General features: G+C 44.7%; 2 protein-coding genes across 2 annotated transcripts; both read left to right on the forward strand.

Annotated features, from left to right (window-relative positions):
- Positions 1–2,644: 2,644 nt before the first annotated feature.
- EDB91DRAFT_1088761 (uncharacterized protein) lies at positions 2,645–3,356 on the forward strand (the record flags this gene model as incomplete). The annotated part of the gene is made up of 3 exons (XM_041316510.1): positions 2,645–2,935; positions 3,101–3,266; positions 3,322–3,356. 3 exons carry the CDS (start codon positions 2,645–2,647, stop codon positions 3,354–3,356), a joined length of 492 nt encoding a protein of 163 aa, XP_041168991.1.
- A 370-nt stretch (positions 3,357–3,726) lies between these two features.
- Positions 3,727–5,830, forward strand: EDB91DRAFT_1256903 (uncharacterized protein; the record flags this gene model as incomplete). The annotated part of the gene is made up of 8 exons (XM_041324246.1): positions 3,727–3,972; positions 4,033–4,427; positions 4,478–4,606; positions 4,656–4,759; positions 4,815–5,014; positions 5,114–5,303; positions 5,571–5,754; positions 5,812–5,830. 8 exons carry the CDS (start codon positions 3,727–3,729, stop codon positions 5,828–5,830), a joined length of 1,467 nt encoding a protein of 488 aa, XP_041168992.1.
- Between the last annotated feature and the right edge of the window lie 8,229 nt (positions 5,831–14,059).

A 14,059-nucleotide genomic window follows, 5' to 3' on the forward strand; every position in this document is an offset into this window, starting at 1 on the left:
GAAGACTGCAACAACATTATTTTCTATGAGAACAAGCGAGGGTATGCAATAGCTGCTGATGCTATTGCAGATGATTGTGACATTTTTTTCTATTGTGGCATGCTATACAATATTCCAGTAAATGCTAATGCTCCTCCGCCCTTCACCTGCATCACAAGTGGGCATTATATCAGGGTTTTCAGTGGCGAGTAAGTTGCATGTTATCTTAACGTCTCCGTGTCAATAATGTGTCTTTTCAGGGACTATGTGCCCATGGTGGAAGGAATTACCAATGCTGTTTATTTCAAGGTCGAGTCATTCGAGGTTGGGGAGAGAGCACTGAGGAATGCAATTGAACAATTCAATGTAGTCAAATTCCCCATGCCTTTGCAATAGGAGCCACAATTTATTCGTAGCTGACATCCCTAGTCTCTTTGTTCTTTCATGCAGCGTGCTCTTGACCAACATCCAACTTGATGACTTCCCTCCAACCCTCACTCCCTTCCTTGAGAAGGCGGTCTGCGAGCACCACTCGCACCCTCATGTAATGAACAGAGGCGCAATGTACAAACACACTGAAATTAGTGAAGACTGCTTAGAATGAGCTGAATATACAAGTAGACAGACAAATGCCATATCATTGTGTAAGAACCCAAAAGGTTCTAGCGAGTTCGAAGGGGCGTGGAGACTGCTAGTGGGAAGAGGATGCGCTGCAATGATAGATTAGCATTAAAGGAAGTTATTTGATAAGGATCGTGATAGGTTTTGAGACAATAAATGATGGAGATAGCGCTACTGTTAGATGATGAGTGCAAGAAGGATAGTCGATACTAGATATTATTGCCTGTAGTAGTGAGTGTACATGTGCTACTTTTATACCTTGAATGCTAAGGGTCCTCGGCTACAGCCATGATGAATTGATTAGGTGAAGACGGACACTGAAGGGAGTGGTGTCGCGCTTGACAGGGTAGAGTAAAAAGGTGAGAAGGAAAGTACGAGAATTTGAGTAAGTGGCGGCATGGTTGGGTATGATATTTGACAAAATAATGAGTTGCTAACTTGGATTTGTTGACAGATTCTAGGCAGTTAGGTTGCGATTAGGGCGGCGAATGATGAAAGGAGGGTCTGAGAGCAGGTGCATTGTTGGCACCATCACCAGCCACAGCCACAGCATTTTTGCTGCTGAGGTGAGGTGCTTCTTGGACGATGCGGCCTTGACGTCATTGATGGTATCTGCGGAGCACCGCATAATGATGCTGACCTATAGTCAAGTTAATCTCGAGTACTAGGAGGCAGCTGCTCGATCCAACTCATCTGGCGGGTGATTGTAACAGCAGTGAGCTTGAAGTCTCCAGTCACCTGTGAAAACCTTGACACCAGTGCAACACCACCACCAGTGCATCTAAATCATTTCCCTTACACTTCACAGAAATCTCAATTTGTAAACACCGTCGTTTTTAACCAGAGCATTCCCACCTTAGAATCCATAAACCTTTCTCATCCATACAGGATGCGCCTCTCAATCCTTCCCATCCTTCTTGCAGTGGCTGGTATTGGTATGTTTCACTTGAGGGAGCATGTGACGTAGTACTGTCATCTAGATGCTATTACAGTCAGTCAAGTCAGGTGCGGAGCCTCTCCATGTCATGGTCGAGAACCCGTCCAATGCCAATGCAAACATTCGCTTCTGCCATGCGCTCGCCAACACCAACAGTGAACAGCAACAATGACTCAGATAATGTTGTCTGCTTGGTGCGCCCGAGCATCGTAATGGCAACCTCCACTGAAGTCAAGGGCAATCATCACTTATGTGGCACATCTCTGGAGGCAGCAGCTCTCAGGACATCAAACACGTTCTGTCATGCTGTTGGCCTTCCTCTCATTGAGATGGATGCATTCAAGTGTGAGGTTTCCAGTTCTTCTGTTACCAGGCATCGAATGGGACAATGGGACAATCAAAACTCATCACCGCGGTACAGGATGGCACATAGAGGAGATGAACTGAACGTAGCTTGTGTGATACATGTATACTTGCGTAATACCATTATTGAGCCGTCTTGGCTCTCGCTGACATGATAGAGCACGTCCAAAAGCTCCCTGCAAACAATGAGAATAGTGCTATAGGTAGAAGTAATGAACGACGTTAATGAGCTTGAATGATGTTTGAACAAGTGAGCTAAGTTACCACATTGGGATGACAATTCTAATGTTACTGTACTCCTCCTGTGACCTAGTGTAAACTCGAGCTTCAAGCTCAAGGCTTGCTCTTGCGACTCTTAAATGGGCGTCACATACCATCCGTGTGCTAAATCGACGATTTACAACCCTCATTCAACCATGCAGGCAGGACAGATGCCTGGCAGTGTCAATGATGAGTATGTACTGCCAGCCTTGTCCGGCATCAGTCCTGATTCATACTTGCTTCTCAAATAGACTATCGCCATTAATGTCATTTGAACATGTCTTGACCCAAATGTCAGTCTTAATCACGAGTATGTACCATTCATATACTTCATTCTCGACTCATTCATACTCGCTACTAGTAGTATTGCCAATGAACATGTCTTGACCTAAAAGCCATGCTCAAGATGATCCTGGCATATGGTACGTATTCTACTGTCATCTCTTGCCGTCAATATGTCTGAATAGTATAGGCTAACAAATAATGGAAACCCGGGTCTCCGTCAAATCGATGCTGGACACCAGAAGATATCTGAACTCGGTCATACTACTCAAGATGAAGAACATGGTGATGGTTATCATCTTTGTTGTGTTCCTATGGGTCTTACCTCTTTCCAACTGGTGCACGGCAGCAGGAATTGTGGAATCCTCTATGCACCGTATCAAAGTGATTCACCTGCCTCCGAAGGATAAGGCAAGGATAAAGGGTGACACAGCAGAAATGGTGGAGGATGAGTTAGAGCGAATATTTGTCCGGGTTGTCATGAGCCAATGGGTAGGGAGGAAAACAATATTCTGAAGCCATCTATTCACAAGACCTCCCGCAGCGCAGTGGTTATGACTGACAGTGAGGTTGAAGGTAGCAACTCTGGAAAGCCACACAATCTGTAAGAAGATGATATCAACTCAGTCTTAGAGCCTGCCACACTCGATATGCTAGGCCTCACACTCGATATTCTTGCTCATCCCACGGTACAGTGGTTATGCCCGATGGCGAGGTTTGAAGGCAGCCAGTGGGGAAACCCACACAATCCATATAAAGACTGATACCATTTTGGTCTTAGAACCTGCCATACTCAACACATCCTTACTATCATTGGGATTGCGTAAGTGCCCAGTTTTTTTAGGTTCTTGCACCTGAAATGAAATTCATTTGGATAGATTCGGCATTCAACCCTGGTCCAAATGCACCTTGAACATGGGACAGCAATACATGCACTTTCAAGAATGCATTGTCAGCAAGATATTTGAGTGCTATTTGCGAGAGCGGAAGATTGGAAAACACAACAGCGAACATAATATATACTGTATATATATATTATCCCAGTCAGCCTAGCCTGGTCCATTGTACAATTTATGTATCAATACCATTGACGTCTGCTAGACAACAAATTGTGAGACTTGCACATTCATTCATTCAGATGATTGGAAAAAAACTTGGGCTGGGCCACTGAGCAGGGAACAGAACAGAACAGTCCAATCGAGAACTGGCCTATAAAACGAATGATTTATTTTCATCAACTGCAGGTCTACCATCTCCTACGCGCTCTCCTAATCTACTCATCAATGGGTCGTCGTGGGCCTAAGTCTTGGGCTAGCACAGAACAAACCGAATTTCTGTTAAGCAGACTCAGCCAATTCATTGAATGTCGACAGACAAAAGTGTACAAACCATTCTTGACCAACACATGGAACACATTTGAGGCACAGTGGCCAGAATGCAACTGTGCTTACAACAATATCCCTGTAGAGGGAGACCTCACGACAGTCGAGATAAAAGCACTAACCAAAGTCAAGAGTAAGCGCAAGCTGGTAAGTACTATTCAACTGTGTAAAATATGCTGGACCATACTGACCTGCATGGCCTTTCAGATGATCCAAACATGGTATAGATGGCAGACGAATGCCGCGTGTTTGGCGCGATCAGGCAGATTAAAAGGGGCACTTGACCTCAGCAAAACTCTGAGCGGAGGAGATGAGGTTTTGGGGCGAGCTCCACAAGAAGTAGAAGTATACTCACATATTTTCTACAACGAGCGCGTGAAGGGGGAAGCAGATGCGGCAATCAAGGCTGAGGGCATCAATACACGTGGAAAAAAGCTTGCCAGACAGAAGGACCTCACTTGTGTTAAATATGCTACTGAAGATGATGACATCAGAGCTGAGGTCCAAGAAAAGCACCAGGAGGCCCTTACAAACTGGAAAGAAAAACGGGAACTAGCTAGAGCCAGTTTCGTTCAAGAAGTTGAACAAGAGGAGAAGATTAAGTACATCCTTAAATTTCATATTGGAAGCTTATTCTCACCTACACATACAGAGCCTTCAATGAACTTGGGGCACATCTCAATCACATCTTCCGCCACCTGTCCTACAAGACAGGTGGGTTTAAGTTCACCTGTATCGCTGGAGGACGGAACCCAACCACAGGAGATATCGTAGTTCTTGAGTAAGTATTGAATTCGCACATGCTGGAGAGTATTAACTTACTGGTGCAGCTACCATCTCGGGGAAACAGACGTGGGGAGTGAATTTTCGGTCCAATACACTGGGTTTGGAGAGGTCCAGACAGCCTACACAGATTTTGTCAAATTGGCGCTTGGTAAGTGTCTATCAAATTTTACATGATGGCGACCTTACTGACCTTGTTTGATTAGCTCATGACGACAACATGCAAGCTCTAGCAGATGCAGGTAATGCAGATGAGGTAGTCAATAACAATAGCGATGGAGAGCCCAACAAGTCGGATGAGATTTTTGGGGAGGGTAGTCAAGTAGACAAGGAAAAAGCAGAGGAAGGACAAGTTATGGACAATACTGGGATGGAGCTGAATGGCCTTTATCAGTTCGACCTCATGGTAAGTAATGCATTAATCATATCTAGAATTCTCACCACTAAAGCATCACACTTCCTACAATACTGTAATGCATTTCCGGTAATGCATTACTTCGTGCAGGATGACTACACATCCACCATACCCGTTAACTCACCCACGGGCACTGGGATCACTGGCATAGCAGCTGTCCCTAACAATAATGACACCCCCCTCGATTTGGATCAGTTTGACTTATCCAGCCTGGATATGACTGATGTCGACACTTTCTTCACTAGCCTACCCTATGACCCATTTCAAGTTGCTGCCAGTGGTCCGCCGTCTACACTTGAAGATCTCTACTTTAGTTATATGAACTGACTTTTCCGAGTCGTCTGATTTCTCATATTCACTACCACCCATTGCTGTCGAACTGATGGATCAAATTTACCTGCATTCGCCAGTAATACAGCCATGCATAGTAGCACACCACTTCCTCATTCTGACTATCTACTACCTAGAACTCCCTCGAGTGCCTCCGAGTCCTGCATCAATGCAATAGATTCCAACACATGCCATGAGCCTCTTACTAGTCTAATAGTTGTTCCACAAGAGGATTCTGCAGGTCCACGTCGAACGACACGCCACCATGTTCCATCCACGCATGAGCATGTCCTCAATGCAATCGGGTCATCGGGTGCACGTGTGTGCCCACCAGTCTCAGTTGATAAAGAAAATAACAAGCAGAAGGGTAAATCCACTGGCACGGAAGAGCAATCCAGGAAGTAAGACCATTGTATATATTCCCCTTCATCCAGCTACTCACAGGACATTCTCAATAGGAAACAGAAACGCACTTGATTGAGTATTTCCTTTCAATTACTTGAGCACTGGCAGCATACATCAATATTCAAATCCAAGTAGTACTTAGTGGTAGGATCTACTAAGTAGCTGTAACAACCGTGTTACGTTCCCACACCATTTTCCACAAGTGTTACCATTGTTCTTACCTTGCCTACTATCTCTGACTTCGTGCCTTTACGATATTCGTTTTGACGACGCTATGTGTCTACACTCATCATGCTCATTATCTACTGTTCCTATATTCTCCCAAGCTCTCTTATTGTGATATCTACTATAGCTTAAATACGGGCAGTTGTCATAGACTTAGTGCAGCGTTTTTGCAACCCAGAATACCAGACTCTAACTCTGTCTATCTTCTACTGAGAACATTCTATTGTGCCGTTGTGTTCGAGCCTTACACGCTAAATACTCAACATCACAGTAGATCAATTGTTTTTGTGAATACCAATTGTCACGCCATGTCTGAAAGATTTCGAGTGTGCCGTGTAGTGAGATTTAATGAAAATTCAAACTTACAACTCCCACCCAGCTGCAAAGATTCTAAGATCATTTAATTCATATGGTAATATGACACTGTGACATTGTCTATTTAGCATGAAGACAACGGCACGAAGAGAAGAGAGCTTTTGAATGAAAATCATGGACAACAGGGAACAAACAGGTAGTGCAGTACTTGACTGATAGGGCAAAGGTAGCTTTAGAGGTAAGTAAATGAGTGTAGTAAGGAGGATGAGAGGAATAATATTGAAGGTACCAGACAGATGATGGGTGGGAGCTGTAGGGTAATGCAGCCACTACGGATGCCAACTTATTGAAAAATGTTCGAGGGTGACATGATGAGATCTATGGATGAAAACTTCAGCCCATGCTCGCTGAGATCTGAAGTGACTGTAAGTCCATATCATAGAATTTGAAATATGAAAGAACTGACTACAAATGCACGATAGTACGGAGCTTCATGCCTGAGGAGAATTGCTTGTCGACGGCCTATAGTAAGAACTTTAACGTCCAAACAAGAAGTTCGGCATCACAAACCCATGCTGGTAGCAGATGAGGAAGTGTGAAAAGCAGGCCCTACTGGGAGGGTGGTTAGTACCTAGTACTATGAGTGAGTACTGGCCGCAGGTGCCAACGAACCTGTTGCAAGGACCCTGGCGCCATGAGCTATATAGCACTGGCTGCATGCCACACACACATCAGGGTTTGCAATGAGTATTTGAGACAGGTTTGAATGTCATGTGAAATGTCAAAAATCGCTTGATATGTGACATTCAAGTTATAATGCATGAGGTCTGACTAATGCATTAGGGCGTCCCAAAATGTGAGAGATAAATGCATTAAATTGACTATCATTGTTAATGCATTACACTTGTCTGCTAACTATCATGTATTATTGCATTATTATGACATGGTAGCCTGGAATCCTATGACAGGAAGTGGTGAACTATGAATCTGTTTTAATTTGTCATGCGGAATTCCTAGTTCATCCCATAGAGTCAGCAACTTGACCATATCTCTAGGCAACATCTTTTGATATTTGCAATAGAATGCAAAGTCCTCTGCTTCTGCGTATGAGAAGGAATCATCAATGTAAATATATGCGAGAATGAATCTGACAAAAACCGTGAGTGTTAGGTACTGTGCCGACTCAGGAAGCAGAGGGGTCAGGGCTTGGCTTCAGCTCTTGTGCTGCACCCTTAGCTGAGTACGTGCCCTGAATTTGGAGCGGGTCCAACGTTGTCCGATGGTGGGACGAATGGGCTGCTTGGGTCCGCTTTGAGGGCCGGGGAATAAGAGCTACTAGTGGCGGGCCGACTAGGAGCGGAGCGGAGAAGGTGGGAAGTGATGTGGAGGGTGGATAGGAGCAGGGGGAATGTTTGGTAGGGGCGGGGAAGGCGGAGGATAATGTGGAGGGACAAGGGAGAATATTTGATAGGGGCGGAGTATAAGGGGAAGACTTAGAGCACAGCTCTAAGTCGGAGTGGAGGGTCAGAGGGTCAGAGGTGACAACAAGTTGAGACTTGTGTCCAGAGGAGGCAAGGTCCTACTGAGAATTCTCACAACATGTAACTGCAAGAAGACAAGTAATATTAAGACTGAGGAAAATATCTAAGTACAAGATATGTTATATACTTCTATGTATGAGGCGGTGATCAGGATAACTATGTAGTAAAGCTATGTACCAAGGATATAGTTTGTAAGTATTTTACATAGGTGAAGACATAAGTCGGAGTGGATATCAATATGTACACGTCGGATCAGTGATCAAGCGGTAATAGGAATTACTGGTCGTCCGGAAGTAAGGGTCTATGTACTAAAGGGGGAAGTATATATCTAAAAGGGGAAAGAGGTCCAGTTGAATGGAGAGGTTTATGGAAGGGGACCGGTTGAGCGGTTGAGTGGAAGCGTAGGGTTGGAATGCGGACTTGTGGTTGGACTGGAGTGGAGGATGGATGGAGCGGAGGGGGTTGGAAAGCGGAGCGGATATCAATATTGGAGCGGTCGGATCAGGTATATGACAGCGAGCCAAATAACCAAGGACATGAAGGCAGTGGAATATCCGCTGAGACGCTCGACCTCCAAAAACATTTGCCCAATCAACTCTCCTTTGACCATTGAACAATACAATTTGTTTTATTTGCCACAACAGGTGCATCGGCATATGATGATATGCTTCCAAAATGTCGGCCTTCCAAATGGTAAGAGGGTGGTCAGGGTTAATCCCACGATAACGACGTAGTGCATTTCCTAGATCTTGAACATTGTCAAGAGTAACTCCAGCAATGTCCTCCTTGGCAATCATGGAGTTAAGCGAATATTTCGCCAGCAGCTGTGGTTGGTAACTAGCCGAAACTTTCCTCCCTCCTTAGGAATAGCATGGATGGGCATTGAATACATGCCAGGGCAGGAGATCGCGACCAAAATCACATGAATACCTTCCAACTGCTTCCTCCTTTAAGATCTGATCGTGAAGGAAGGAGAACTCTTCCTGCGTCTTCGGCACCGGTGTGCGAACTTCCAAAGTAGTAGGGTAAGTACCGTAATGAGTATCTGCCCAGGGCCAGAAACCCTCTCATAATCCTGTACAGACTGACTGATAAAAGGGAGCATTGGGATGACCCGAAGAAATAAGTAAAGATTCAAACACGTCGACATGAATCAGAGTCGAAACTTGGAACAAATCAGGATGAGTAGCGATAGTATGTAAAGCTTGTTCATTTTTATACTCATCTTGAGGAGGATGAGGAAGTGGTTGCTGCAGTTTTCGGTCCAGATCGCAGTATGACTGAAAACAGGTGAGTTATCTCCCCACACCATCTGTTGCCTAAATCGCTGCCTCTTGGCGATCCGCTCATTGAGTTCCTTTTGCCAAAGGACACTCCGTGCGCCTATGCGCTCCTTTGCAATTCCCTCTATTGCAGACGTGATAGTAGAGACACTCTCTTGCCTCCTTTTTGCATTGACCCCTGTTCCATTTGTGGCAGGGTTCTCCAAACCTAGAATTTCCAGGCCACTTAGGTCCTCCTTGAGACCTTCCTCCTTGATCCAATGTGCTTGACCCTGCCTTAGAGAGTCGGTTGACGGCAACCATCCCAAAGGATGAGAGATGACTGGCTCGGAGTACCTCAAACCGCCTGAAGCTATCGAACCGCAAGAACTTTTGTTGCTCGATGAGGAGCCAAATGGCTCGATCAAAGTTGAGAACTCGTTCGTGCACCAAGTAATGGATGGTCCTGAAGATGTCTGACATGAACTTGCGAAATTCCCTGAGCTCTCGCTCCCTCCAGGGCATGATAAAAATAAGGGCTTCACTCCAGAGTTCGGTCGCGATGCTCCAATCTCCGAAGGTTTTGACCTTTTGTGTAGTTGTAGGTTGTGATAATGTGAGCTTGAAGCCACTCCCGAGGACTTGCGTTTGCTTGGAATCAATGGCAGTTGAGTAATGACCTGAGAAGACTTTGTCAAGGTCAAGTGCTCGTCCTTCAAAGAGAAGGAGCCATTGCGACGACGGTAAGCTTGGACATCCTGGAGTAGTTGTGACTTTGGTCTGAAAGAACTTTGAATCTTCCGACCATTCCTCATAACATTCAAGGGTGAGTTTGAGACTCTCGTCTGATGAACAGTGTCGGTACTTGTCAGGGTTGAGCCAGGGGAAGAAATTGGTTTGATCGCCTGGGATCTTTCTTCTTTTTTGCCGCTGCACAAACTCCTCCCCTGATTCAGCGTCTGAATTGTCATCATCTTCTGTTTCTTTTGACCCGTCAATTCCTCTTCTAATTCTTTGTTGTGACCTTGACCCCTTTTCAGAGATTTCATCCCCGTGCTCCAAACGTGTCTGTCCATGTTCTCGGGAACTCTCCCTGATTTTGTCATCCTTGCGTGCATCGTCGAGGAGTTCAAGATAGTGATTGAATCTGGACTTAAAGGTTGGACTATCTTCATTGTCAGTCACAACTGCAAGTTCGCGGTGAATGTGAAGAATTGCTTCTCCTTTTGAAATTCTTTGTTTTCAGTAGTTAACGACGGTTTTGATACATTGTTCGACGACCTCTGAATTGAAGGATTCAGATCTGTCGGAATGATGGTCACTTCCTGGTGAGGAGTGACGAGTTTGCGATGATTCTTCAGCATTATCGATCATTGATGAGAAATTGAATTTCAATGATATGTTTAGTAGTCGAAAAGTTAAGCACTGACACGACGACAAGCAGATGAGAAGAGCTGCTAACTAAAGACTGATACCAGCGACATACCTGACATGACGACGAGCAGATGAGAAGGGGTGCTGCCTCCTAATTGCTCAGTCATGTCAGGTAGAGGTCGAGATCCTTGAGATCGCTCAGCATGATCGACAAGCCGAGAGCGCCGAGAGCGCGTGCCACAAAGGCAAAGGGAAACTGGCCCTAAGGTAGGCCCGCACGTGAAAAGCTTAGTCGTAAGTATCAACCAATTAGACTTGTGTAAAAAAGATTAAACTCGAGTAAACACCACATAACTTACTATACTAGGTTCGAACTGTGGTTCCGGACCGGACCGCAGCAGCACTAGTTGAATGTAGTGTTGCCATGAAGTGAGCCGAACTGAAATGAAGTGTGAGTTCACAGGCTATAATGTTAAAATTAAGCATAATGCTCGCTGGTAAGCAACACGAAGGTTTTGCAAGTTCGTCTCTTAGGCTTCCGTCTCAGTGGTTATGCTTAATGCTGCAGACGGCTCGTTTTGGCGATATTTGCCCAATCCAGGATGAAATATGTGGGGGTTGGCAGGGCTTGCTTTGTCCCCCTTGCTTCTTTGTGTTCCAGCAGATCTGTGCATTTAGATTGTGGTTCTGGCTGTGCCCACATTGGGTCAGGATCTTGCAGGTCGAAATACCACTAAGTCATTTGCACATTGTGAATGCAATACTGTTGAAGTTTGTCTCCTTTGATTGGTGACTAGCGAGAGGTCAATGTAATACATAGATACAGAAAAAAATGAAATTGGCATTTATCACATGGCTCAACCAAGTCTGGTTCTCAATCAACATGAAGAAATATCACCTAGTAAGTCAGTTTGCAATTTGTGAGTGTGGCGTTGAAGTCTGTCTGTCATGCACAGCAAATTGTTCGAGTCCAACAAACAAGGGCAAGAATAAATTCAGAGACTGCACTACTACTATTATACGTCAATGTGTATATGCATTAGATATTAGATGAGGTACAAGACATGATCAACCAGAACACAATAAATCACATGACCATGATATAAAACAGAAAGTACTGAAAATGGCACGAGTGATGTGTCAATAGAGGATCCAACCGTAGAGCAAGCATGGACTCACTTTTTGAATAGTCCTATCTCTGAGTCCTTGTGTTAGAGATCATGCTTGAACGGAGAAGTGGAGGGATTGGGGATTGGCTTCAGCTCTTGTGCTACGCCCTTAATCGAGTATGTGCCCCAAATTTGGAGCGGATCTGATGATATCCATATCCAATGATAGGACGAGTGGACCGCTTAGGTCCGCTTTGGTGGGTCGGGAGGTAAGAGCTGCTAGTGGTAATCCGACTAGGAGTGGAGTGGAGAAGGCGGAGGAAGGTTATTGGGATGGAGGGAGCAAGGGGTACAATGGGGAAAGTCAGAGGAGTAAGAGTGAACACTTTAGAGCGCGGCTCTAAAGTCAGAGTGAAGGGTCGGAGGTGACGACAAGATAAACTTGTGTCCAGAGAGAGGGCGTGTTCATCCAGTATTCCATGCAGCACTTCTTACTCCTTATCGTGAAAATGAAGAACACGGTCCAAACTTCTCATCGCCACCTCCTGACCTTATCAATGGAGAAGAAGAACATGAGGTAGAAGCCATCCTCGGACATAAAGGGACTCTCTCACGACGACACTTCCTTGTCAAATGGAAGGGTTACCCATCAGCCAATAATGAATGGTTGTCAGAGTCTGATTTAGCCAACTCCACTGAAATATTGAACAGATATAAGCAGGCACATTGACTCATTCCCCTCTCAACTCGAACCATCATCACTAAACCATTCAGACAATGCCTTCTACTGGTGGATGTAACTTTGTCTCATCCAGTGCCAAGGATATAAACCTCATCATCACCCATAACAGTGTGCCCAATGTTCCTATTCCTAATCTTTGTTTCCCAGTCTTTTCACCTCATCCCCACTACGTGACTATCAGTCAAAGAAACTCACCAGAACATCCTCGTCTGACATCTCCATTACTGATGACTAGCTCATCATCTCCTGAACCATTCCATATCTTTAATGAGCCAATTATCCCCACCTTCATTGACACCCCTGCTAGTCCAATGATGATTATAAATCATGAGTATATTGCAGCTCATCAATGAGCAGCTCCATGGAGAGTAGCGACTGACCCCTACCTGTCCGATCTTGAAGATCATAGACTTTGTTGTAGGATCATGCTGTTGTCCCAGCTCTTCAAAAACCCTATCAAGGACGCTATTGACACAGAACCCACATTGAAGATGCTCTATGATCTCTACCATCTTGGAGACCATCTCAAATGTACCCTGGAAAGGTACAATAGCAATCACAGAGAAAATGAACTTTTCTCTCTCAACTATAGCATCAGAGACATCAAGGAGAAACTCCAGCAATTGACGTTGATCATCATGGAAGAGCATGGTTTCTTCAAAGCACTCAGAGGTCTTGGTGGAACAGAGGATAATCATCAACATGGTCTTTGATAAAAGTCTGGGACTTTCCACATAAGAAGGGGGTAATGTTACAGCTGTGTCTTACAAACTTCTTTTCTTCCTTTTCCCTTGATCCACGCTTACCATGCATGTCTCTTATCAATCTATATTTAGTTTGGTATGACTCAGACGCCTCATTACTTACACATGTTGCTTACTGATCATTACCTATTATTATGTCATACCCTGTACCCATGATACTATATAAACCAAGGCTAGGTAACGCTGATTCTTCAGCTTAACCTACACTGATTTTCCTTTGACATCTCTGACTTGATTCTAAGATACCTTTTTGGTTCTTAACCTTACTTGAATATTGGATGTTGTTAAGGTCATGCTCAAGGAAAAGGTATCTCAAAGGGCTTCGGCTTCAACTTGTGTGCTGCACCCCTTACCCGAGTACATGCCCTTAATTTCTGAGAAGCAGAGGGGAAGTCCAACAGAAGTCCTGGGTAAGTCCAGTGGTCAGATGCAGGGGAGTTCAGTGGAACTCCGGAAGGCTAGGGACGAATAGAGTAAGACTACTATGGACAAGTCTGGAGTAGAAATGGAACAGAGTTAGACTACCCTAAGGTAGAGCCGGAGTTATAGTCTTAAGGATTAACCCTAAGACTCAGAGATAGACAAGAGATCAGACTCAAGTCTGGAGAAGTATCATATCCTGTACTTCTGGGTCCAGAATTCTGGATCTCCCCTACTGAAAGTCTGCTTCTCTCATCCTATTCTCCATCTGGCGCTCTGCTTTCATCTCTGGGCTCACCCCTATCTCCTTTTAGAATATCTATTTCTCCAGGCTACCAGTAATGTTCTTTCTGCTATGCTTACTGATCTGTTCCGTTTGTACTTCATCTCTGACTTCACTGCTTTGATCTGTTATGCACTTACTAATACTTTCCACATGCTTCATACATAGCTTCTACCTTGCTGACTGATTTACTTACATGATACCTACAGTATATAAACCCCTGTAACACTCCAGAACTCCTCAGTTTGAATATCATCTTAGTTCTG

This window comes from Suillus paluster (assembly GCF_016628075.1).
Source record: "Suillus paluster strain FC165 chromosome Unknown EDB91scaffold_228, whole genome shotgun sequence".
Classification (NCBI taxonomy): Eukaryota; Fungi; Basidiomycota; class Agaricomycetes; order Boletales; family Suillaceae; genus Suillus; species Suillus paluster.